This window comes from Podarcis pityusensis, assembly GCF_964106645.2.
Source record: "Podarcis pityusensis genome assembly, chromosome: 8".
Lineage (NCBI taxonomy): Eukaryota > Metazoa > Chordata > Lepidosauria > Squamata > Lacertidae > Podarcis > Podarcis pityusensis.
This window is the reverse complement of record NC_138033.1, coordinates 71910478-71935318: the sequence shown is the minus strand read 5'-3', so window position 1 is coordinate 71935318 and position 24841 is coordinate 71910478. Positions and strand designations below refer to the sequence as shown.

Below are 24841 nucleotides of genomic sequence, written 5' to 3'. Positions count from 1 at the left end.
GACTAACAACTGGCCACCCTTAATTTATTCATTCACACCGCCAATCCTCTATAAAGAGGCATTTAAAAAACAACAACAGTTACAAAACTGCCTTTTGGACCAGGACTGAAGGCGTCTCATTCACGATGCAGATAGTAGCCAACTGATGCCACCCCACAACTGAATTTTATTTTATTTTATTGGCCAGAAAGGGGCAGCATTCTCCCTGCCTCATCCCCAGAGTTTGATCCTGAAAAAGAGATGAGGGTACAAATTGCACCAAACATAGGTTGCATCCAACTAAATCCTAGCCAGAGTGGACCCACTGGAATTAATAGACCTAAATTAGTTGTGCCTGTTCAATCCAATAGATCTACTCTGAGTAAGGCTAACAGTGGACACAACCCATGGCGACGATGCTTCCACACGCTCTTCTCATGTATGTTACATTTGCCTTCGCCCTTCAAGGATCGCGTCCTCATCTTGGAAGCGGCTGAGTTATGGCTTTGACCAGCTAAGCTTACCTCCCTGTTAAATATTCCATACACAGACAGGAAAAAAAAACCACCTCAAAACAAAACAAAGCAAAAACCAGAGGAAGCCTTTGCTGGCATTAACCTGAGAGCATGTAAGGTGGGCAGCCATGCCTCTCAATCCAAAGAACTGTAGCACATGCAAAAAGGGCACAGCAAACAGACCTGCCGATCGCCCCACCAAACCCCCGTCAACACCTGCTCTGTACGTTAAGTGGGCCAGGATTTTGCGTTTACAGCCCAAACCAACTGGCTGAGCTTTTCATATGTGTGTGTGATCGGCACTCCAAACCATCTGAAAGATACATCACAGGTTGATGGCTAATGCCACTGGGAAGAGCAAGAGATAAGAGAGAGAGAGAGAGAGAGAGAGAGAGAGAGAGAGAGAGAGAGAGAGGACTATGCCCCTTTCAAGTCCCAAATCTCGGCTCCCTTTTCACCTATATGTACAATTCCCTCTTCTCTCTGCAAAAGCCTCTCTCCTCCGAACCTTGCTTTTAATTCCTGGCAACGGGGGTTTAAAAACAGCAATCAAACTGTTGGAAAAGTGGGTGAGAGGCGCTTCTTGCGCTCTTAGGGCTGACCCACATCATGCACTTTAAGCACAGGGCTCCTCCCCATAGAATCTTGGGAACTGTAGTTGACCCCTCAAAGAGCTACACTCCATAGCACCCTTAAACAAGCTACAGTTCCCAGGGTTCTTCAGGGAAAAGCTGCGTGCTTTTAATGTGCATTAAAAGGTGCTCTGTGGCGTGGACGTGATCCTGCAAAGCCCGCAAGGCAGAACGGGTGTTCTGGCCCTGATCCACCCAAAGTTTGCGTACCTTAAAAACCAGAACCCTCCCCATTTCTGGGACCAGAGGTGAAGATTTTACACATATATTTCATTTTAAGGGTTCTTTGCCTGTATCCCCTCTCTCAGTGTCTCTCTCTATCTCTCTTCCTCCTTCTGCGTGGCCATCGGGGCAAACCCACCCATGGGCTTTTGGAATGGAAAACTTCCACCAGCAAGCCCCCCGCCCCCCAGTTGCCAAACATCCCCCCTCCCCCCACCACAAGACACGTCTACAGTTTTGTTTTGTTTCCTTCTTTCCTGGGCTCAGTCAGCATCCTTAAATTTTGACCCAAAAGAGGAGGAGGAGGAGGAGGAGGAAGAGGAGGCATCAGGGTTGCGGGAGTCGTCACTAACACTCATCTATGTTAAGGCTGATGAACTCCTGTATACACTTCCTGTACTGGAGCTCTGTGGGGCTGTTGTTCGGATATTGACCTGGATGACCAAACGGGCCCTCGGCTTCTCGCATCTCTTCGTTCATTCGAGCCAGACGCAGCCTGGAGGAGGAGGAGAAGGAGGAGGGAAAGTCTGCTTAGCCATATAAAATAACACATGTGTATCTGAAGAAGTGTGCATGCACACGAAAGCTCATACCAATAACTAACTTAGTTGGTCTCTAAGGTGCTACTGGAAGGATTTTTAAAAAAATATATATTTTATTTTATCTATTTTGTTTTGTTTTGACTACGGCAGACCAACACGGCCACCTACCTGTAACTAGAACAAATCGTGTGTAAAGGTAGACTTGCCCCAGACAAATTTAACAATATTTAGAATTGTTTTTCATCGATGCAGAGAAGGCATTCGACAATGTCTCATGGCTGTTCTTATTAAAAAGTATGGAGAAAGCAGGGCTAGAGGGCGAATTTATGGAAGGAATAAAATCGATTTATTCGAACCAATCTGCTAAACTGATTATAAACAATAATCTAACAAATTCATTCAAAATTGAAAAAGGAACAAGACAGGGATGCCCTCTATCCCCGCTTTTATTCATTATGGCATTAGAGGTAATAACGAACAAGATAAGAGATTCGAGGGATCAAAGTTGGAACGAAGGAATACAAACTAAAAGCATACGCAGATGATCTGATGCTATCCCTAGAAGAACCGTAGAAAAGCGTTAGTAAGGCCTTGGAGTTATTAGAAGAATATGGCAAACTATCCGGTTTTAAATTAAACAAATTAAAGACAAAAATGTTGACTAAAAATTTGGGAAAAGATGAAAGAGAAAAACTGGAGATACAGAATGGAATCAAGGTGGCTAAAAAAATAAAATATTTGGGAATTTGGCTAACCACAAAAAACATAAATCTAATTCAGGATAATTATTCCACAACATGGAAGGAGATTAAAAAAGATCTAGATACGTGGAACAGAGTAAAACTTTCGTGGGCGGGAAGGATGGCAGCAATAAAAATGAACATACTCCCAAGAATGATATTTTTGTTCCAAAACATCCCAGTGATCAGAGGTTCCTCAGTGTTTAAAGATTGGCAAAAAACTCTTTCGAAATTTATATGGCAAGGGAAAAGACCGAGAATTAGATTCAAATTACTTACAGATCGGAAAAAAAGAGGGGGATTCTCGGTACCTAATCTGAAGTTATACTTTGAGGCCTCCTGCCTCTGCTGGATCAGAGATTGGATAAATTTGGAAGACACCAATCTGTTAGACTTAGAAGGCTTCAACAACAGGTTTGATTGGCATGCCTATTTGTGGCTAAATAAAGAAAAGGTACATAAAGGTTTTTCAAACCACATTATTAGAGGGCCACTATACGAAGTTTGGGAGAAAAATAAAAAACTTCTGGAATGGAAAACACCCTGGTGGTTATCCCCAATTGATATTTTAACAACCAAAAAAGCAAATATGGAAGGAGAAAGACTGACATATGAAGACCTACTGATAAGATCAGAGAGTGGATGGAAATTGAGAACATATGAGGAGCTGAAAGACAAACTAACAGGCTGGCTGCAATTTCATCAAATAAACGCAGTATGGAAGGAAGACAAAAAAGTAGGGATAAACGAGAAAAAATCTAAATTCCAGATAGAAATAATTGAAGGTAAATCCAAGTTATTATCTAAAATGTATAACATATTATTAGATTGGGACACTAAAGATGAAGAAATAAAGGAGGTCATGACAAAATGGGCAATGGACTTGGGATACAATATAGAATATGATAAGTGGTTGAAATTATGGACTAGTGGAATGAAATTCATGGCATGTGTCTTACTCAGAGAAAATTTGGAAAAAATGATGTATAGGTGGTACATCACACCGGCAAAACTAGAGAAAATGTACAAAACAGGAAATAAGGCTTGCTGGAAGTGTAAAATCAAAGAAGGCAATTTCTACCATATGTGGTGGACCTGCGAAATAATGAAGTTCTGGGAACTTATTTATAATGAGTTAAAAAAAATATTTAAATATACCTTCCCTAAAAGACCAGAGGCCTTCTTACTAGGAATAATTGGGGATGAAATCAAAAAAGAAGATAAGACATTATTCCAATATGCCACAGCCGCCGCTAGAATATTAATTGCACAAAACTGGAAAAGCCCAAATACCCCAACGATCAGAGATTGGCAAACAAAATTATATGAATATGTTGATTTAGCAAAAATGACACAAAAAAATCAGAAACCAAAAAAATACAAAGTTTATTAGTGGCTGGAATAAATTTATGGTATACATTGAAGGAAACTACAGAGACTTAAAAACTATAGCAGGTTTGATATAAGTCTTACGACGCGTAAACCATTAACAATTAATAGCTGCAGAAAAAAGAAAGAATTTTTATTAAGAAGCCGGAAATCGGGAGGGAAGGATGTCAATGGGTGTGTAGAGAAAAGGTTTAAATATCTAAAGATATAAAGATTCAAGGAAGAAGACAAAGAACTGTAATGGATGTTATCTTTGTGCTATGTATGGATATTTCTTTTGGATTTGTTGATTTGTTTTTTTTCTTTTGGTTTTGTTTTTTTAAAGAGAAACTCAATAAAAAGAAATTAAAAAAAAAAAAGAATTCTTTTTTATAAGCACTGTATTAGGTTAAATGCAGGTTACCGTATTTTTCGCTCTATAAGATGCACCAGACCATAAGACGCACCTAGTTTTTGGAAGAGGAAAACAGGGGGGGGGGGGCGGAATCTGAATCCCAGAAGCCAGGACAGCAAGCGGGATCGCTGTGCTGGGATCCCGCTGGCTGTCCTGGCTTATGGGATAGCTGTGCGCAGCCTCTCCCGGGCAAGGGGAGCCTTCATCCCCTGCCCGGGAGAGGCTGTGCGGCTAAGCCAGAAGCCAGGACAGCCAGCGGGATCGCAGCGCAGCAATTCCGCTGGCTGTCCTGGCTTATGGACAGCTGCGCTCCCTTTAAAGAGCCACACACACGCTCCACGCGGCTCTTTAAAGGGAGCACTGAGCAGAGCCTTCTGCCTGCATTCGCTCCATAAGACGCACACACATTTCCCCTTACTTTTTAGGAGGAGAAAAGTGTGTCTTATAGAGCGATAAATATGGTAATTGCAATAACAACCTTGTAATGTTTGCAAGTTCTGGGCTCTTTTGGGGGGATAGTATATGGGTGTCATTTCTTCTTCTTCTTCTTTACTTCTCTTGTTCACTGTTTCTGCAAGCCTGGCCTAGACTGCTTAGGCTTTGAAAGGGTCGAGACTCGCAGCAAGCCAGTGCATTGCAGGGGGGCTGGGCTAGATGACCCTCATGGTCCCTTCCAACTCAACAATTCTATGATCAGATACAGGGGGAAGGCTCTGACATGGCAGAGGGGCCCCACTTACAAGGTAACAATGTCCGCATTAGCAGCCTGGACCGCGATGCTCAGAGGGTCCTGCCCATCCTCGTCCACCGCGTGCTGGTTGGCTCCTCTTTTTAGGAACAAGCAGACCTGGCTGCCAAACGTAAGAGAGAGAGAAAGAGAGAGTGAGCAAGAGACACAGAGATGTCGGAGAAAAATCACAGCCAACCTTAGGAGACTGAGGCTGCAATCCTATTAAGGGTGGACAAACAGGTCAGTTTCCATCTATCTCAGTTGCTCATTCTTCCAATGTTAAGTTGGGTTCTCCACATTTCCACATCAGTCTGCGATTGCTATTATTGTTTAAAGTCCTCGTGAAAACTCACTAGCATTTTAGTGCCTATTTCTCCTCATTTTTGCAATGTCGTTTCTCTTTAAAATAATGCCTCTCTGTACATTATGTTGGGAGGCGGGTGGCGCTGTGGGTTAAACCACAGAGCCTAGGACTTGCCGATCAGAAGGTCAGTGGTTCGAATCCCTGCGACGGGGTGAGCTGCCGTTGCTCGGTCCCTGCTCCTGCCAACCTAGCAGTTCAAAAGCACATCAAAGTGCAAGTAGATAAATAGGTACCGCTCTGGCGGGAAGGTAAATGGCATTTCCGTGCGCTGCTCTGGTTTGCCAGAAGCGGCTTAGTCATGCTGGCCACATGACCCGGAAACTATACAGCAGCTCCCTCGGCCAATAAAGTGAGATGAGTGCTGCAACCCCAGAGTCATCCGCGACTGGACCTAATGGTCAGGGGTCCCTTTACCTTTACTTTACATTATGTTTACCAATATTTCTATGCACATTTGAACCCCGTATATGCGGTGTGTGAGTAAAGTTTCTGAATCAGAAGCAGCAGCGTAGTTTAACGGTTAGTGTGTTGGACTGTGACCTGGAAAACCAGGGTTCAAATCCCCACATGGCCTTGGGGCCTGTCGCTCCCTCTCAGCCTAACCCACCTCACAAGGTTGTTGTTGTAGGGAGTGAATGAGGAGGGGGAGAACCATGTATGCCACCTAGGAGAAAAGGGTGGGCTGTGAATGCAATAAAATAAATACATAAATAATATTTATATTAGTATGTGATCATTTTCCACACAAACCACCTCTGTCTTTAAGTCAAATACTTAAGTAAAACCCATAAAAGTCACATACGAACTTCCCCCCCACCTGACTCAGACTTTTAGGAATCGAACGGGTGAGGCACTAAGCATTGATCGGTTGTGCTTCTTCTATCTCCACAACCAGCCTGCAAAAATGTCATTTTCCTCTGCCTAGATTTGAAGCTTAGTCAACAAAACTTTATGTGGACTTGTATCCAGGAGACCAAGTGGCCTATAATTTTTAGGCTCAGATCTCTCCCCATTTATTCTTCAGAGGAACAATAATTCTGGACCACCACCCAACAGGAATAACCCCTGCCTGGTTAATGTCTGAGAACAATCTAGTCAAAATTGGAGCCCGCCAAGATGGGTTGAATTTAAATATTTCAGATAGGAAGCGCATGGCTTTGCCTGTTGTCAGGTTTTTAAGTAAACAACCGATCTCAGTGTGGTGTAGTGGTTAAGAGCAGTAGACTCGTAATCTGGTGAACCGGGTTCGCGTCTCCACTCCTCCACATGCAGCTGCTGGGTGACCTTGGGCTAGTCACACTTCTCTGAAGTCTTTCAGCCCCGCTCACCTCACAGAGTGTTTGTTGTGGGGGAGGAAGGGAAAGGAGAATGTTAGCCGCTTTGAGACTCCTTTGGGTAGTGATAAAGCGGGATATCAAATCCAAACTCCTCCTCCAAACTCCTGAGCTGTCAAAGGCAGCCAGTCAGGGAGACAAAATGAGCCTTCCTCAACAGGTACACTTCTGAACACATTACTCGAGAGGAGAACTACATTGCAAGATTTGGAGAGCTGCAAATTTCGGCGGATGGCTATGTTTCGGCTTGAGGATTGTTTTGGAAAGTACAAATTAGATGGGTTCATGTTTATTTGGAGACAACCAAGTGTGATTGGACCTCTTTGAACCCCTCAGCATCCACACAGCTGCATTTTGCACCAATGGAAGATGCTGAACTATCTTCAAATGCAGCCCCGCGTAGAATGCATAGCAGTAGTCAAGCTAGGACACAATTAGTACATGGATAGCCAGGTCTGATATATACCAGCTTAAGCTAAGGCACCCCTTCCTGGTAGCTTCAAGCGCCGAATGACTCACCCAGTGTGGCCCAAATACGTAGCATGATGCAGAGGTGCGCGCCCTCGAATATCTCTTTGGTTAACGTCTGCTCCATTCTGGAGCAAGAATTCGCAGGCTATCAAGGAGCCCTGATGGAGACAATTGGGAGAGAGATCAGATGGGAGAAAGAAACTACAGGAGCACCAAACAGACTTTGGCAAGTGTAATCTGCACCCCTTCTTGCTAGAGAGCCGTGGGAGTTGTAGTTTTCTGAGGAGACTGCTGCCCCTCTACAGAACCCTTGGTACCTTTATCAGAGCTACAATTGCAAGAGTTCCTTGGGAGACACCACAAAAGTTAAGGTCTTCACAATATAATCTCTCTTTTTAATCAACTACTATCTATTGCTGCTTTGCTGCTGTTCTTAACTATGTTGTACATATGTGTGTGCGTGTGTATCGATAGATATTATTGTATTTTAATGTTGTAAACCCCCTTGACAGACAGGTTAATCACGGTCCATTAACTTCAGTGGGTCTGCTCTGAGGAGGAGAAATGTGAGAAAAAATCCAACAGCATTATATAAATCCCTTAACAACTTGGGATCCATTTACCTTTAAGATCACCTTACCCAGGCCCATGCAAAGATTGTCTGAGGCCCAGGGCGGGAATCTTGCTAGAATAAAGTTATAAACTCAAACAAAAAAACCAGTCAGTCCCTGAAGGCCCCCCACAACTGACTTAGGCCTCCGAGACCCAGGGCAAGTGTACCAGGCAACTCCCCACCCTCTGCAGGGGGGCCTGGCCTTACCTCCATTTGCACCCACTCTACCACTTCAATTGGCGGGACTGGCACTGTCGCCTGTGGGACATGATGCCCATTCTGTATTTGTAAGAACTCGATTGTTCAGTGTGGCAGTGTCTACCCTTTGGAACTCCCTGCCTATTGATATCAGGTCGGGACCCTCACTGTACTCCTTTCAGAGCCTGCTAAAAACATTCTTGCCAACCCAGATGTCTAGAAAGTTGATGCAAGTTTTAATCCATTTAATTTTTCTTAGTGATGAATGTCTCTGATTTATCTTTCTTCATAACCCTCTTTGAGGTTTTATTTATTTAATTTTTTTAAAAATCAGGCGGTGTATAAATTTTTACGAAATAAATAAATACCGCCGCTGCCGCCATTGAAATAGCTGAGGCTTGTTAGCCTTACCCCCATTACGGCTTGGATCAACGGGGTTTTGTTCTCATCCTCGTCGTTCACCCAGTTGACGTCCGCCCCGTGCGCCAGGGCCTCTGCCATCACAGGCAAATTCCTGGCCCGCGAAGCCTTGTAAACCAGCAAACCCGGGTGCAGCTCCCGCAGGTCCTCCAAATCGGAGGCCTCTTGCTCTATTTCAGCTTCTCCGCTGGATTCTTCTGAAACTTCGCACTCTAACAAGGCGTAGGACGAGAAGCAGAGAAGAAAAAGCCAGCATGAGGCACAGACATAGACCATATGTGATGCTCAGACCTGTTCTCTGGCCTCAATGGGAGCCAAGCCTGCAGCTATGACCTGAACAGCTCCACCCTCTTGTTTGCCTAGGACCACCCTATCATTTGCATAGCCCCGCCTCCTGATTTATTTCCTTGCTTTGCACTGGAGCAGGCATACAGAACCTCAGGCTGGGCTAAGTAGCAGATGTGGCCCTATGGGCCTTTCTGATTGGCCCTCAGAATTCTCCCCAGGCCACACCCCTCAACCAGCCTGGCTTCACACCTTCCTTGAGTATTTCTGCTTCACTGGAATGTGTCCTTGAGACTTGATGAATGGAAGATAAGAGAGGGGTGTGTGGGTGCATGAGAAGGAGAGGAAGAAAGAAAATTGTCCCACTGCACAAAAGTTAAAACAGACACCCCTGGCCCTGCCTGCCCACTTTTGTCCCTGGCCCTGCCCATCTGTGCCATGAGACCCCTAGAAGGTTGCCAGGTAAGGAATATGGCCCTTGGACCGCAAAAGGCTCTCATGTCAGGAGCTCAAATTTATCAGATAATTGAAGTCAGCTATCAAGGACGCGGGTGGTGCTGTGGGTTAAACCACTGAGCCCAGGGCTTGCCGATCAAAAGGTTGGCGGTTCGAATCCCCGCGACGGGGTGAGCTCCCGTTGCTCGGTCCCTGCTCCTGCCAACCTAGCAGTTTGAAAGCACGTCAAAGTGCAAGTAGATAAATAGGTACCGCTCCAGCGGGAAGGTAAACGGCGTTTCTGTGAGCTGCTCTGGCTCGCCAGAAGCGGCTTAGTCATGCTGGCCACATGACCCGGAAGCTGTACGCCGGCTCCCTCGGCCAATAAAGCGAGATGAGCGCCACAACCCCAGAGTCATCCGCGACTGGACCTAACGGTCACTGGTCCCTTTACCTTTATCAAGAAGTACTTACCTTCCTCCGTGACGCTGTCCACCACCGAGCCAAACACTAGGACGTCGGTGCTGCCGTCGGTGCTGCCACCCAGCCCACTGTCACTGCTCAGACCTGCGGGGCCAACAAGACACAATCCAAGGGCATTTTAATATGCGGGGAGACACACACACACACACAAGCATCTGGTACCCAGAGGTATACTGCCTCTGAACGTGGAAATTCCACTTAGAGCCTCCCATAGGGCTATGTTGCCAAGCCATTCCCCCTTACCTCCATCCAGGAGGAACGGCGACCCGCTCCCAGTGGGACCGTTACCACTGTCGCTCCATGGGCTGGCTGCCAGGGGATGCGGCACAGAGATGTGGTTGCCACCTATGGGGAAGGTGGACGGAAGTTGAGGGGGCAGTCATAGGCACAGGTGGTTTTTTTGCTTTTTTTATTTATTTAAAGAAATGCGGCAGTCTAGAATGGATCTTGCTCTCCTTAAAGGATGAATGGGAGACAGGGACAGGAAAGAAAGCTGGCTAACTGTCCTTTTAGTAACCAAACAATTAAACCCCTGTGTTGCAAACAATCATCTGTAATAGCCAAGGCAACACGATGACCAAGTACAACAATGCCAATGCGATGTCAATATAAACTCTTTATATAATCTATACAGAACATTGAACAGCATGAAATATATGAAATATGCACTCTCTGTAAAACCAAACAAACAGGAATCTTATAAATCTCTGAAAATCACAAAATATGCACAGATTTATGGCTTGTTTTCACCAGTTAAGAATCTGACCCATTGCTTCTTTCAGAGACTTGCATAGTCGACAAAGACTTTCAGAGACTCATAAAAATTATGTTTATTTGGTTCTATATTTTCAAGAGAATCCATCAAGAGTGCATATTTTGTGATTTTCAGAGATTTATAAGATTTCTGTTTATTTAGTTTTGCAGAGAGTGCATATTTCATATATTTCATACTGTTCAATGTTCTGTATATGTAAAGAGTTTATATTAACTGTCCTTTTAAGCAGGGGAGAAGAAGAAGGAAGATACCAGTCCCACAAAGCATAAAAAGACTAAGGGGGTAGGAAATGATAAAGGTGAAATTGGGGGGGGGGGGGACAATAGGTTGCAGTTCTTGAAAAATACTTGGGTTCTAGCCAGTGCAGTCCTACTCAAGAGTAGAACTTACTTAGATACAACCCATTGTGTATTTTTTCCTTCCAACCCCACCCTTTCTCAGTGTTTTTGCTGCTGTTGCGACTCAAGATGCACGCCCCAGATGCGGCAGAATGGAAGGGCAAAGTCGCCAGCAAAGTCGCCAGCAGCTTAGTTGTACTTACTGCGTGGCCCAGCCCCGGCTCCCGTGTCGAAGTACGAGAAAAGCGAATCCAGCTCGTCGGGGCAGAAGAGGGAATCCCGTCGGAACTTCCTCTCAAGGGTGGCAGCTGTGTGGAAAGAGCAACCCTTATGTGCTCCCTGTGTTTGTTGTTTGTGTTCTCACACACACAACTTGTGCACGCATGCACACCCACCCACAATACAGTGGTACCTCGGGTTAAGTACTTAATTCGTTCCGGAGGTCCGTTCTTAACCTGAAACTGTTCTTAACTTGAAGCACCACTTTAGCTAATGGGGCCTCCTGCTGCTGCTGCGCTGCCGGAATACAATTTCTGTTCTCATCCTGAGGTACAGTTCTTAACCCGAGGTACTATTTCTGGGTTAGCGGAGTCTGTAACCTCAAGCGTCTGTAATCTGAAGCGTATGTAACCCAAGGTACCACTGTATAATACAGGCCATGGTTAAACTATGGAACTCACTGCCACAGGAGGCAGTGATGACCACCAACTTGGGTGGCTTTGAGACAAATTCATGGAGGACAGGGTTATCAGCAACAATGAGTCATGCTGGCCTGGTTCTGCCTCCACAGTTGGAGGCAGCTATGCTTCTGAATACCAGCTGCTGAAAACTGCGAGGAGGGAGAATATTGTTATGCTGAGGTCCTGCTTTCAGTCTTCATAGGCATCTGGTTGGCCACTGTAAGAAGAGGAGGCAGGACTACACCCAGCAGGCTCTTCTCAGGTCCTTAAATGTGGTAGTATTACAGAATGCGTAATGAATAGCATTATCTGCAGAGTAGGTACTTTGGGAGGTATTCAGCTAAGTGCTACTCAGAGGAGGTTCAAGGCAATTAATGCACCAAAGTTAGCTATATCCATTAATTTCAATGGGAGTATTCTGAGTAGGACAGCAATACCACCCTATATCATCCACGAGTTGTCTCATACACCAGTGCTGCTCTTCTAACAATCCAAAAAAGTGTGCAGTTTGAAAATCAGTGGTTAAGACTAGTGAGGTTTTGAAAGGTTCTGTCCGCCATCCTGATGCAAAATGGAATCCACTTGCAAAAAACCTGCTCTTGGGATCTTGATGTCTCAGGAACTGCCATGCAGAGTTTAATTACCCTAACTTAAGAGGTGTGTGGAATGCACAGCAAATGAACAACTTTCAAAAACTACATAGTAAATGTTCCTATACGATTTGCAATATATATTATTACCAAGCTAAATCTCTGGAAAGTTATTATCTCAGTAGGGCCATTTTCAGAGTGGACAGAGCTGTCCACCCGTCAATCTCCTGACAGTGCTAAGATTGGAGATATGCCTCTGCCTGCTGCTTTTTAAAGAGCAGACAGAGGCTCACCTCCGATCTTAGCACTGTGGCCCCACAGCACTAAGATGAGAGAGTGGAGAAATCCTGCCTGCACTTTGACACCTTACAGAACGGTGATGTGCTTTAATCTTTATAGGCCATTGGGCCAACCCAGCAGGACCCTTCTAAAACTCTGAATGTGACTTCTGAAAATGCCTAATGTGAAGTAAAAATAATAATACATTGTGTTACTGAACTGAGCCCACGGATGAACCACCCCTTCTAAGAGACGGCACATGCAGAAAATAAGGGCTGGCGTGGCAAACAGCAGTTCCTCACCTGAAGAGTGCGCTGCCGGTGATGCGTTTCCTGCTTCGTGCCGGTACTTCCTCCGTGCTGTGGGCGCTTTTGTGGAGCTGTTGCGCCTCTGGCACTTTTTCACGCTCCAGCGCCGGGGTTTCCTCTCATTCTCCGCCAGGGCCTCCCCAGTCGACAGCTGCTTCAGGAACTTCTTCTCCACGTATTTGACTTTGATCCATGCTTCTTTGTCCTGCCTGAGAGGGAACTCAGTTCATGAAGAGCTCCTTCAGAGCACCTCTTTGGTTCAGCATCCATCTTGATTTGCTTGCGCAAAGCTGATGCAGAGGTTAGGCTGAGCCTTTGCTCTGACTTGTTTATGGGGCTAGGCCACAAATAGATAAGAGGGTGCATTGGCATCTACCGGCTTATCTCAGGGTTGAATATCAGTGGATCGGAAAGAGTTTACCTCCTGCTGGGTTAACAAGGTCAACAATGAGAAAGGCAGTCTGTCCCACTGTCAAACAGCTCTTACCGACGCTTAGTCGGAATCTCTTTCCTCGTAACTTGAAGCCATTGCTTCATGTCCCAGGAGTAAACAAGCTTACTCCACCCTCCATGTGACAGCCCTACAGATATCTGAAGATGGCAATCATACCTCCTCTCAGTCTCATCTTTACCAAGCTAAACATACCCAGCTCCCTCAACCGTTCCTCATAAGGCTTGGTAGTACTCAATAACACCTGGAGGGCTATAGGCTCTCCATTTCTGGTCTACAGGGTATTGCGCTTCAAGAGGGCCTTCCTGTCCTACACACTGTAGAGCAGAGAGGAGACAGCCATACCTTGAGCTGCCCGCGGTGGGCTTCTTGAGTCCCATCTCCTCGCACTGCGCCTCGTAGATCTGGTTCATGGTGGCGTTCCCCAGCTCACACATCAGCTTTTAGGAAAGCAAGCACAAACACAGTATGTTAGGGGGAAGAGATGCTCCCCTCACCCCATCCACAGCCAACTGCATTTACCCACAATTAGGAATGGCTGATTGTCAATTTTGGTTTCTGTCAGTTTCTCATTTTCCCCAACAGCAAAGAAATTTGATCCAGTTTCTCATTTTCCCCAACGGTGAAGAAATTTGATCCAGTTCGCATTTAAAGGCAAAGTCATCGAATTCACATATTGTCAAACAATATGGAAGAATATGTTGAGGGAAGTTTTTAATGTTTGATGTTTTATTATGTTTTTAATATTCTGTTGGGAGCCGCCCAGAGTGGCTGGGGAAACCCAGCCAGATGGGCGGAGTATAAATTATTGTTGTTGTTGTTGTTGTTGTTGTTGTTGTTGAGCAGAAACACAACCAACATTTGAAATTCGCACTTATCCAAATTTTTCAATGCAGTCCTCAACAAATGAAACGTGTACAAAAGAAGGCATACATATATGAATACAATTTGCATTCAAATGCATACATTCATGAAAACAACATTTTAAAAATCATTATTTTAGGAAAAAATGGGTTTTGCAAAAATTGTGTTAATTTAGGGAAACTGCAAAATGTGTACAGTGGCAGAAATGAGCACAAAATGTTGATGAATTTTCATGAGGACTTTATATTAAAAAAATAAAGATTACAAACTGATGTGGAAATGTGGAGAACTGAACTTACGACCGGGAAAATGAGAAACTGAGATCCCATCCCTAGTAGCTAGATCAGGGGTTGTCAGCCTGGTCCCTACCGCCCACTAGTGGCCGTTTCAGGATTCTTGGTGGGTGGTAGGGGGTTCTATGGCAGAAGCTGAATTCTCCTTCCATCGAGCACTGGTGGGCAGTAAGGAAATTTTACCATCAAGAAAGATGCATTTGTGGGTGGTAGGTATAAAAAGGTTGACTACCCCTGAGCTAGATCAAGGATAGCCAACATGGGCCCCTTCAGATGTTACGGGACTACAATTCCCATCATTCCCAGCTAGCATAGCCAATGGACAGGGATGATGGGAACTGTAGTCCAACAAGGTGCACCAGAAAGCTCCCGCCCCACCCCCTCAAGAGTTGCATCCCATACAGCACAGGCCGCCCCCCTCCCACCCACTAACCCTTCCTGCCTACTACCTATTTGTCATTCGGAGTTTTGGCCTCTACCTTCAGTAGCTCTGGCTCCCAGGAATCCAGTGTGAGTGACCGCACTTTGGAGCAGTGGACCCCTAAGCTCCTGTAGGGAAGGGGGAAACAGACAAGAGAAGAGAGTGGTTGTACAGTTCAGCTGCTGTTTGGTGCATACACACACAAGGTGGCACATATTAATCAGCACGTCCACAGGATTTCTGCACACGCAGCCAGTCTAGTACAGGGTCAGGGAGGGTCAGTGGTTGGAGCACCTGTTCTGGGTGCAGGTTCTATCCCTGGTGCCTTGGAGGACAAGAGTATTGATGGCTACTAGTCATGATTGCTATGTTCTGCTTGTTCTGGCAGAGGCATTATGCCTCTGAATATCAGCTGCTGGGAATTGCAGGTGGAGAGGGCTGCTCTTGTGCTCATGTCCAGGAGTAGATGGACCTGCTTTGGCCTGATCCAGCAGGCCTGTCTTATGTTCTTATCTCTAGGTAGAGCTAGGAGTGTCCCTTGTCTGAAATCCTGGAGAACCCCTGCCTGGATGGAAAGATACATACTACAGAGGAATGGCTGATAAAATTACTGGAAATAAATAAATAAAAATTCCAGTAGCACCTTAGAGACCAACCAAGTTTGTTCTGGGTATAAGTTTTCATGTGCATGCACACTTCTTCAGATACACATGCACACGAAAGCTTATACCCAGAACAAACTTCGTTGGTCTCTAAGGCGCTACTGGACAATTTTTTATGTATTTCGACTGCGTCAGACCAGCACGGCTACCTACCTGAATCTAAAATTACTGGACTTAGCTGAGATGGCAAAGTTAACATGTTTAATTGGAGAAAAATCATGACTAACATTTATTAAGGATTGGAAACTTATTTGGAGCTTTTTGCGTGAAAGAGAAAACGAAATTGTAACACCTGGATTTGAAGAGTGAAAACATAAAGGCTTATAGAAAATACAATAGCTGGGTGTTAATGAGCGAATACTATATTTAGATGACAGACAAGAGAACCAAAAGTCTTTTTATCTTTTTTCCACTTTATTTTCTTTCTCTTTCTTTTTTTTCTCCCCCCCCCCTTTGCTTCTTTTTGCTCCTGTTCCTTTTAGATTAGCTTTTTTTAAATATACAGTGGTACCTCAGGTTACATTCGCTTCAGGTTACAGACGCTTCAGGTTACAGACTCCGCTAACCCAGAAATTGTACCTTGAGTTAAGAACTTTGCTTCAGGATGAGAACAGAAATCGTGCTCCGGTGGCACGGCAGCAGCAGGAGGCCCCATTAGCTAAAGTGGTGCTTCAGGTTAAGAACAGTTTCAGGTTAAGAACGGACCTCCGGAACGAATTAAGTACTTAACCCAAGGTACCACTGTATCTTCTATTCTGGTGTACAGTGGTACCTCTGGTTAAGAACTTAATTCATTCTGGAGGTCCGTTCTTAACCTGGAACTGTTCTTAACTTGAAGTACCACTTTAGCTAATGGGGCTTCCCGCTGCTGCTGCCGCACAATTTCTGTTCTCATCCTGAGGTAAACTTCTTAACCTGAGGTACTACTTCCGGGTTAGCGGAGTCTGTAACCCGAAGCGTCTGTAACCTGAAGCGTCTGTAACCCGAGGCACCACTGTATTATAAAAATATACTTTGTATTGGGTACGAACATTTGTATATCAAGTATCAATAAAAATACCAATAATTAAGAGGACTCCAGCCAGTCAGTGTAGTCAATACCAAGCTCGATGGACCAGTGGTCTGGACAGGAAAGGCATGCCATTGCCCTTTTTGTGAGTTTCTCAGAGGGGTTATGGCTGGCTTATTGGAACAGGGTGCTTGAACGGATGGACCTTCGAGTCCAACAGAGCAGGGCGATTCCGTTGCCCTTGTGCCCCATTTGCTGGGATCAACTCAGCAAGCTTACCTGTGAATCCCTGAACATTCAATGCATAGTAAGATGCCCAAGTTGATGCTGGCCCAGCGGGGGTCGGCTTGCCCGCAGTCGCAGCACTGGTCATTGCCTGGGATGCTCTGCACCCTCTGCAGGATGGTTTCGCCTTTGGCACTGCGGTCCCGCGAGTCAGTAGCCGAGTCGATGCTGCTGGTGGAAGGAGAAGCTGTTCGGTCCAGTCTCTGGAAAGAGGTACAGAGGGGGATTGAGCAATGAAAAAATTGCCTGCTGGTGTTTCTTGCAGCCTCGGTCCAGTATATTTGAAGGGGCGTCTCCACCCCCATCGTTCTGCCCGGACACTGAGGTCCAGCGCCGAGGGCCTTCTGGTGGTTCCCTCGCTGCGAGAAGCCAAGTTACAGGGAACCAGGCAGAGGGCCTTCTCGGTAGTGGCACCCACCCTGTGGAACGCCCTCTCACCAGATGTCAAAGAGAACAACAACTACCAGACTTTCAGAAGACATCTGAAGGCAACCCTCTTTAAGGAAGTTTTTTAATGTTTGATGCATTACTGTATTTTAATATTTTGTTGGAAGCCGCCCAGAATGCGGCTTTAATATTTTGTTGGAAGCCGCCCAGCCAGATGGGTGGGGTATAAATAATACATTATTATTATTATTCCAGTAGTGGCTGGTTCCCATTGAGACTGGTAGGGCAGAAGGCAGGGAGCCCAACAGTAGGTGGCACCAGAACCAATGACAGGCAGAGACAGAGCCATTGGCAAGAGGGGCTACCCTCAGATTGGTTGTAAGTCACAGGGGTGTTGTGAGGATTAAATGGGGAGTGGAGGGTACTTTGCATGCCACCTTGAGCTCCCCGGAGGAAAAGTGGGATAGAAATGTAATGAGAATGATGGCAATGATTATCTTATCGTCATCATTCTTATCGTTCAACTTGCAATTCAGGGGACAGAATACAGAAAATTCTGTTCTACTGCAATCTATCACTTGCAGAAAATGCAACAGTGTCAGTTACCCTATTTCAAAAAGTTAAGATTTTGCCACAGATTAATTGCATGTTACCTTCCATCTTAGTACAGTGGTACCTCTGGTTAAGAACTTAATTCATTCTGGAGGTCCGTTCTTAACCTGAAACTGTTCTTAACCTGAAGCACCACTTTAGCTAATGGGACCTCCCGCTGCTGCCACTGCGCCGCCGCTGCACAATTTCTGTTCTCATCCTGAAGCAAAGTTCTTAACCCGAGGTACTATTTCTGGGTTAGCGGAATCTATAACCTGAAGCGTATGTAACCCGAGGTACCACTATACTGTAGAAGCATTACAGGCACTCACAGTTTCTGGCATGTGCAATGAAACTCTACCACCAGATGGCTCTACAGGCTAATTCCTAGAAAAACACATTTGACTTTACGTTCATCATCCTCCTACCGTTATTTTCTCCTGCTCTAGAACTCTGAGTCAGCCATTCAATTTTAAGAGGGGCTTAAAAAAATTAAAAAAGAGGGACATGCCAAAGAGCCAGTGCCATGGGTTCTGCAGAATGACTCCACTGCAAACCAAGAGAGAGGTGAGCAGTGATTCCTGCATTGTAGGTGGTTGGACTAGATGATCCTCGGGATCCCTTCCAACTCTACTATTCTCTGCGAGGCAAAGAGATCTTTAACGCCTCCAACCCCAGCATGTGAACAACAAACAAGGGATTAAGCAGAGGTATGATTTTTTTGACTTATGTATGAGAGCTGAACAGGCATCAAAAGCGAAATGCTGGTCTTCGCGAGGTGCGTGTGCTCTGATCTGACTAATTGCAAATAAATATTTAAAGTAAATAAATTTACCCTAGAGGTGTCTTTAAACCTTTACTGTGAATTTTGTCCACCTGGTCACCCCTCTTAGGATATTTTCATATCAGATACACATTACTGAACTTGGAAATAGCAACTGCACTTACTAGGTGGGGTAGACCCCACAACTAGCACCTCTTTCTCTCCCCGTACCCTGATCTCACTTCAAAGTAGGGATGGTGGGGGAGTGGGGAGAGATTCAATTCAGTTCACATTGATAAGCGAACCTACTTAGGTTAGGCAAAACAACGCGCAAACCGAAACACAGCCATCCTTTGGCATTTACACTTTTCCAGCTTTTGCAACGCAGCTCTCCTGCCAAGGAATTTGCTCCCCCCAAAAAATGCATACACTTGGGTGAAGCGTGCATAAAGTGGCACATATTGCTGAAAATAGCATTGAAACATACATTACATTGGGAAAACTGCTTTGTAAACACATAGCAAAATTGCATGCAAATTTAGAAGAATTTTGGGGGTGTTATTCGGTTATTGTTATTGTTTTCTTTTTATATATTGTGATCTTTTCTGTGAACCACCCTGAGACCTCCAGGTATAGGGCGGTATATAAATTCAATAAATAAATAAAAAAAATAAATAAAAAATGTTTAAAACGCTGAATTTTCACAAGGACTTTTTTTATTTGAAAAATCACAAACTGATTCAGGAACGTGAAGAACGGAACATAAGATTGGAAAGGGCGGGGGGGGGGAATGAGAAAGTGACAGAAATGAAAATTGCATGTCCTTACTTCAATGTAGCAGCTGTCGGGACTCTCTCGATAGGCAGAGGCGATGCTAGCTTGAACCGCTTGGATCCACGCCTGGCGCAGTTTCTCTGAATCGGCCTGCAGCATGCAGCTCCTGAAAGGGAAGTTGGGGTTGGACTAGATGACCCTCGTGGTCCCTTCCCACGCTACCATTCTATGATTCTAGATGAAAGAGCAGGGTGTGCTTAAGCCCAGAGGAGACTGAGAGGGGACATGAACAAGCCCTCTTCAAATACCTGAAGGGCTGTTGCGGAGATGAGAACCAGTGCGGGGCCTGGGAGAACAGGGTTCAAACTTCCTCAGAGGACAGACGGAAAATAAATGCCACACATAAATAAACAACCAAAAAAGGGCTGTTGTTAATACACCATGAGGGCGGCAGCTGGCTGTACCTGATGCACACATTCCTTGGAAAGATCGACTTCCCCATTGTGTGACGGAACATCAAGCCAAGGAATTAAAACACTGACTACCCAAAACGTTTATATGGGAACGGAACAGAGACAGTGCTTGGTAATGGAATCTGGTGCGTGGACCATCCTGAATTGGACCATTTATCCAATCTGGGTCATAATCCGCTCCCGGACTGGATCAGGAGAGTCCACTTTGGAACCCGAGTAGACATTGCGTCTTGCTTGTGGGCTTCCTGCAGGCATCTGGTCGGCCACTGTGAGAACAGGATATGGGACCAGATTGGCCTTTGCTTTGGGCCTTTTATAAAAGCTCCCCTAAATTTTATAAACATGCAGATCTGTTAAAATGGGCCACACAGCACCTAAGTAAACAATGGACTCTGCTACTGAAAGATGTAGTGATGGCCACCAGATTTGGGTGGGGGTTATAAATAATAAAATTATTATTATCATTATTATTATTACCAGCTTGGATGGCTTTAAAAGAGGATGAGAAAAATTCATGGAGGAGAGGGCTATTAATGGCTACTAGCCACAATTAAAAGAGTGCTGTTACAGACTTCCCTTTGGGGAATCTGGTTGGCCACTGTGAGAACAGGAAGCTGGACAAGAAGGGGCCCGTGGCCTGATCCTGCAGGCTCTTCTGATCTTGCTCTATGCTTCGCATACAGAAGGTTCTGGCATCTGCCGGCAGGTCTGGGAGAGAACCCTATCTAAAATCCCAGAGAGCCATTCAGTGTAAAGAACACTGACCTTTGTGGGCCAATGTTCTCAAGGGGCCTAAGGCGCTTCCTGTGTGATGGCGCTATAGAAATAAAGGGAAAGGGAAAGGGAAAGGGACCCCTGACCATTAGGTCCAGTCGTGGCCGACTCTGAGGTTGCGGCGCTCATCTCGCTTTATTGGCCGAGGCTTCCAGGTCATGTGGCCAGCATGACTGAGCCGCTTCTGGCGAACCAGAGCAGCACATGGAAACGCCACTTACCTTCCCGCCGGAGTGGTACCTATTTATCTACTTGCACTTTGTGCTTTCGAACTGCTAGGTTGGCAGGAGCTATAGAAATAGAATAGTAATAATACAGTTGTACTTTGGAAGTTGAACGGAATCCATTCCAGAATTCCATTTGACTTCCAAAACGTTCGGAAACCAAAGTGCGGCTTCTGATTGGCTGCAAGAAGCTCCTGCAGCCAATCGGAAGCCACGGAAGCCCCGTCGGACGTTCGGCTTCCAAAAATAGTTCGCAAACCGGAACAGTCACTTCCAGGTTTGCAGCATTCGGGAGCCAAAACGTTCAAGAACTAAGCTGTTCGGAAACCAAGGTACGACTGTAATTATAATGCACTGAAAAAGAAAGAAAGAGGAGACTTGCACAACGTACTTAGTGGGGGAGACAACTTCAAAGCAAAACCTCCGCTCGATGTCTTCGCAGGGCTTGACGGTGCAAAGCCTGAGGTCCTCCACCACCACCGTGAGGACATCCTGAACAGACAAAAACGGAACAAGCGAGTCAGTGGCATTGCAGTGTCCCACCTGCGGCTGCAAATACGCAAGTGTGTGGAAATGGTTGCGTGTTTTATAAGCTGTCTTGGTTTTCCTTGAGCTTCCAGACCAGAGGCAGGGAATCCTTTCCAGACAGAGGGCCTTATTCCCTTCTGGAGGGGGGGGGGCTACATGCCAGGGGGGCGGGGCCAGAGGCAAAAGTGGGTGGAGCAATGTACCTTCGTACAGGTGGCTAGTTTCTAAACACATACACACACACACACACACACACACACCCCTCTATCTTCTGCCTAGGCAAGCGAGAGAAATTATCAGAGTTCACGGACACATTCCAGGCAGGGGAAAACAAGGACAGTGAGGGCTGTGGCCTAGGGAGATTTGCGAGGGCCAGGCAGAGAGGTTTGGAGGGCCAGATTCAGGCCCCAGGCCTGAGGCTCCCTTTCCCTGGTCTGAAGCCTTAATGCTGCGCTGGAAGGGGAAGAAGAGTGAGGTGGGGTCACTGGGTGTCGGATAGGGAGCCCCCATGGGCTGCAACTAGCCCAAGGGCTCATGGTTGCACACCCAATTAAATGAGCATGCATGGTTGGTGGCTACCCCACATGTTGACAGAAATACAGATAAGGACTCCGTCAGCAAAGGAGACAATAAAAGCTGAGTTTTCCGTTTTTCTGAAAAGAATGAGCTGGGGTTCAAAGCACATGCTGTTTGCTTTGGGGGGAACTGATGCTGCTACCATTTTTATTACCTGGCCTGAGGCTTCCACAAAAGACAAGGGATACACTCCCCCAATAAATAAGATATGGGGTTTTTTTAAGTGTATGTTGCCCGGGGCTTCCCAGAAAGGGGTAGCCACAAATATGAACAACTATAGTAAGGCTGTTGGAAGATTTGCCTAAAAAATATTATTTTCATTTTGGCCCTAATTTATGTGGCATGCATCGGGGTAAAGAAGACCAATAGATTCTACTCTGGAAAATTTGGAAGACACTGATACTGAATTATTATTGCGATTGTTATTATTAGATATATTACCCACCCAGGTCACCAGCAGGTCCCAGGTTTACAACTAAAATTCAGTATTAAAAGCAGTCAAGACAAATCACAGTCACAAGAATAGGACGGGTCCCTCAAAACACACACGTCAGGCATCAAAGGCCAGGGTGAAGTGGGGCATCTTCAACAATTGCCAAAAGCTGTATGGTGAAGAAGCCAGAAGCACCCTCTGGGGGGAATCTCACCCACCCGACTCTTCTCTGTGCATGTACGGTGTGGGTTGCAGAACCAAAAATTAAAATGGATTCTGCCACTGGCTCTGAACACATGAAGTGTGGAGTCATTCAATCTGTCCAATCTCTCGTCCTAGTCCGCACAGGATGGCTCGACAATCCCCTGAACAGTAAGACATCAAGAGAAGCCAGCTAATCCACTAATGTCATCAGAGGCAACCTGGCTGACCTTTAGCTTCTTCTGGTAGACCAGCTGGCTGTTCTGTATGGAGAACCATCTCCTGAGGAAGAGAGAAAGAGAAAGAGAAAGAAAGAGAGAGAGAGAATTGAGAAAGGGGGTGAGGATTAATTGTATTTATTTATTTATTTATTTATTTATTTATTTATTTATTTATTACATTGATATATTCCAGCTTTTCTTCCCGGGGGTTCAAAGTTGGAATTCAATGGAACATAATATTCTGCACCATAAATTAAAATTAAAATTATTTTCATGGGAGAAAGGTGGGATAGAAATACAATTAAATCCTCCTCCCGACATTCCTATCCTCCTTTCCCCCTGGAGAGCTCAAGGTGGCAGTACACAGTTCCTTCCCCTCCCCATTTTATCCTCCCAACAACTCTATGAAGTAGGTTAAGCTGAGAGACTGTGGCTTTGCAGTGAGTGGAGATTCGAACCCTGGTTCCTCAGATCCTAGTTCGACACTCTAACCACTACGCCACCACAAAAGTCTCTCCCTCCCCCCCCCCTCTCGCGGTCATGGCTTTTCTGGAAACACACAGATCCCAACGTACCGGTTCCAGGTCTTGAACGCGTTGCTCGCTCTCTTGAAGAGGTACCCTTCCATCACCACCCCATTGGGGGCATCGACGTTGAATTCCACTTTGGAGTCATCGTAGGAGAAGTCCTATAAGCCCAAGGCAAGCAGAGATGTGCCATCAGCAGGGATGAGTGAATCTGTCAGTTTTCATTTCTCTCCGTTCCTCCTTTTTTCCACTCTTCAGCTTGCCATATATACACATCAGTTTGTGACTTGCTTTTTAAAAGACAAGTCCTCATGAAAATTCAGCAGCCTCTTACCTCATATTTCTCCTACGAGATGCATCTTTGCATGAGATTCTGCCTAATTTGCCCAAAGCAATTTCCCCTAATAATACTGCATTTTTATGGGCTGCTTGCAATCTTTACACCTCGTGTGTGCATTTGGAGGCATACAACTTGGTGTGAGAACTGCACTGCAAAGGTTGGAGAAGTGTGATTCTTGAAGGATTATGGTTCACTTCTTCCCAATCTCTACATGTGGCCCTCCTATATTTTAAGGGAAGGGTTCCAGATCAGCGCCAGTGCATTTGCTCTGTGTTATCCCTGTTAAAATTTCTATACCACCCTAAATCTGCAGGTCTCAGGGTGCGTTGCAAAGTCCCAGATTCACTCCTCGGCATCTCCAGGTGGGGCTGGGAGAGATTCCTGTCTGAAACCCTGAAGAGTCACTGCCAGTCAGTGTTCTTCAACCTCGGTTTCTCATATGTTATTGGACTACAACTTCCATCATCCACAGCCAGCTTAGCTAGGGATGATGGGATCTGTAGTCCGCCTGCACATAGGGACTCAAGTTTGAAGAACCCTACAGTGGTACCTCGGGTTAAGAACTTAATTTGTTCTAGAGATCCATTCTTGACCTGAAACTGTTATTAACCTGAGGTACCACTTTAGCTAATGTGGCCTCCCGCCCCCGCCACTCGAATTCTGTTCTTATCCTGAAGCAAAGTTCTTAACCTGAGGTACTATTTCTGGGTTTGCGGAGTCTGTAAACTGAATCGTCTGTAACCTGAAGTGTCTGTAACCTGAGGTACTACTGTAGTGTAAACGATACTGAGCCAGGTAGCCTGACCTGGGATAAGGCCACTTCCTCCATCCCTGTGAGCGGGAGAGGATGGGTGGTCAGGCTCTGGGCCTAGCCATCTCTCGTTTGAGAAGCCAGCCGCTGAAGAAGTATTTTGAACTTGGAGCTTTATTCAAAGTTTTGGTGTTAGATATTGCACCACCGCCTCCCTTATCTGTGAAACAAATGCCACCATAGATGATGGGAGGAGGAGCACGGTGGGGGAGACTTACAGGCCAGGCCGGCTTCTGTTTAATTGGAAGCTCCCTGGCTCTAATTGAGTGCCAGGCTGTCTTTCTGAGGCCATGACTCATCCCACTGCATCCCTTCATCTCCTGTCCGCCTTCTTCCCTTTATTATGACACCTTCCTGGTGAGCCAGCATCCCCCAGCATGGAAATAACTCATCCTAATGAGAGTGAAGTGCATGTTGCCTAGCAACCAGGCTTCGCTGGGGCCTATAATGCGCCGAGCGGGCAAAAAGGCACTTAAGTTAATGGTTGCCGTTGCCTTGAAATTTGTCACTGCTCTGT

General features: G+C 45.7%; 1 protein-coding gene across 7 annotated transcripts in view; it reads right to left on the bottom strand.

The window, feature by feature from the left end:
- Positions 1–24841, bottom strand: part of ACAP3 (ArfGAP with coiled-coil, ankyrin repeat and PH domains 3) — a 150584-nt gene that overhangs the window by 17264 nt on the left and 108479 nt on the right. For 2 of the 7 annotated variants that reach the window (XM_081016071.1, XM_081016073.1), the window contains 15 exons: positions 23222–23334; positions 22656–22707; positions 21079–21179; positions 19271–19382; positions 16696–16904; positions 14804–14873; positions 13513–13607; positions 12711–12925; positions 11063–11167; positions 9991–10091; positions 9738–9840; positions 8535–8755; positions 7361–7470; positions 5154–5264; positions 1783–1844 (listed from right to left, as the gene is read on the bottom strand). In XM_081016071.1, the coding sequence (XP_080872197.1) occupies positions 1783–1844; positions 5154–5264; positions 7361–7470; positions 8535–8755; positions 9738–9840; positions 9991–10091; positions 11063–11167; positions 12711–12925; positions 13513–13607; positions 14804–14873; positions 16696–16904; positions 19271–19382; positions 21079–21179; positions 22656–22707; positions 23222–23334 (1780 nt within the window). Of the gene's footprint in view, positions 1–8; positions 1845–5153; positions 5265–7360; positions 7471–8534; positions 8756–9737; positions 9841–9989; positions 10092–11062; positions 11168–12710; positions 12926–13512; positions 13608–14803; positions 14874–16695; positions 16905–19270; positions 19383–21078; positions 21180–22655; positions 22708–23221; positions 23335–24841 lie in introns of those variants that run through there. The other 5 variants (XM_081016076.1, XM_081016077.1, XM_081016072.1 and 2 more) reach the window with 4 other exon arrangements.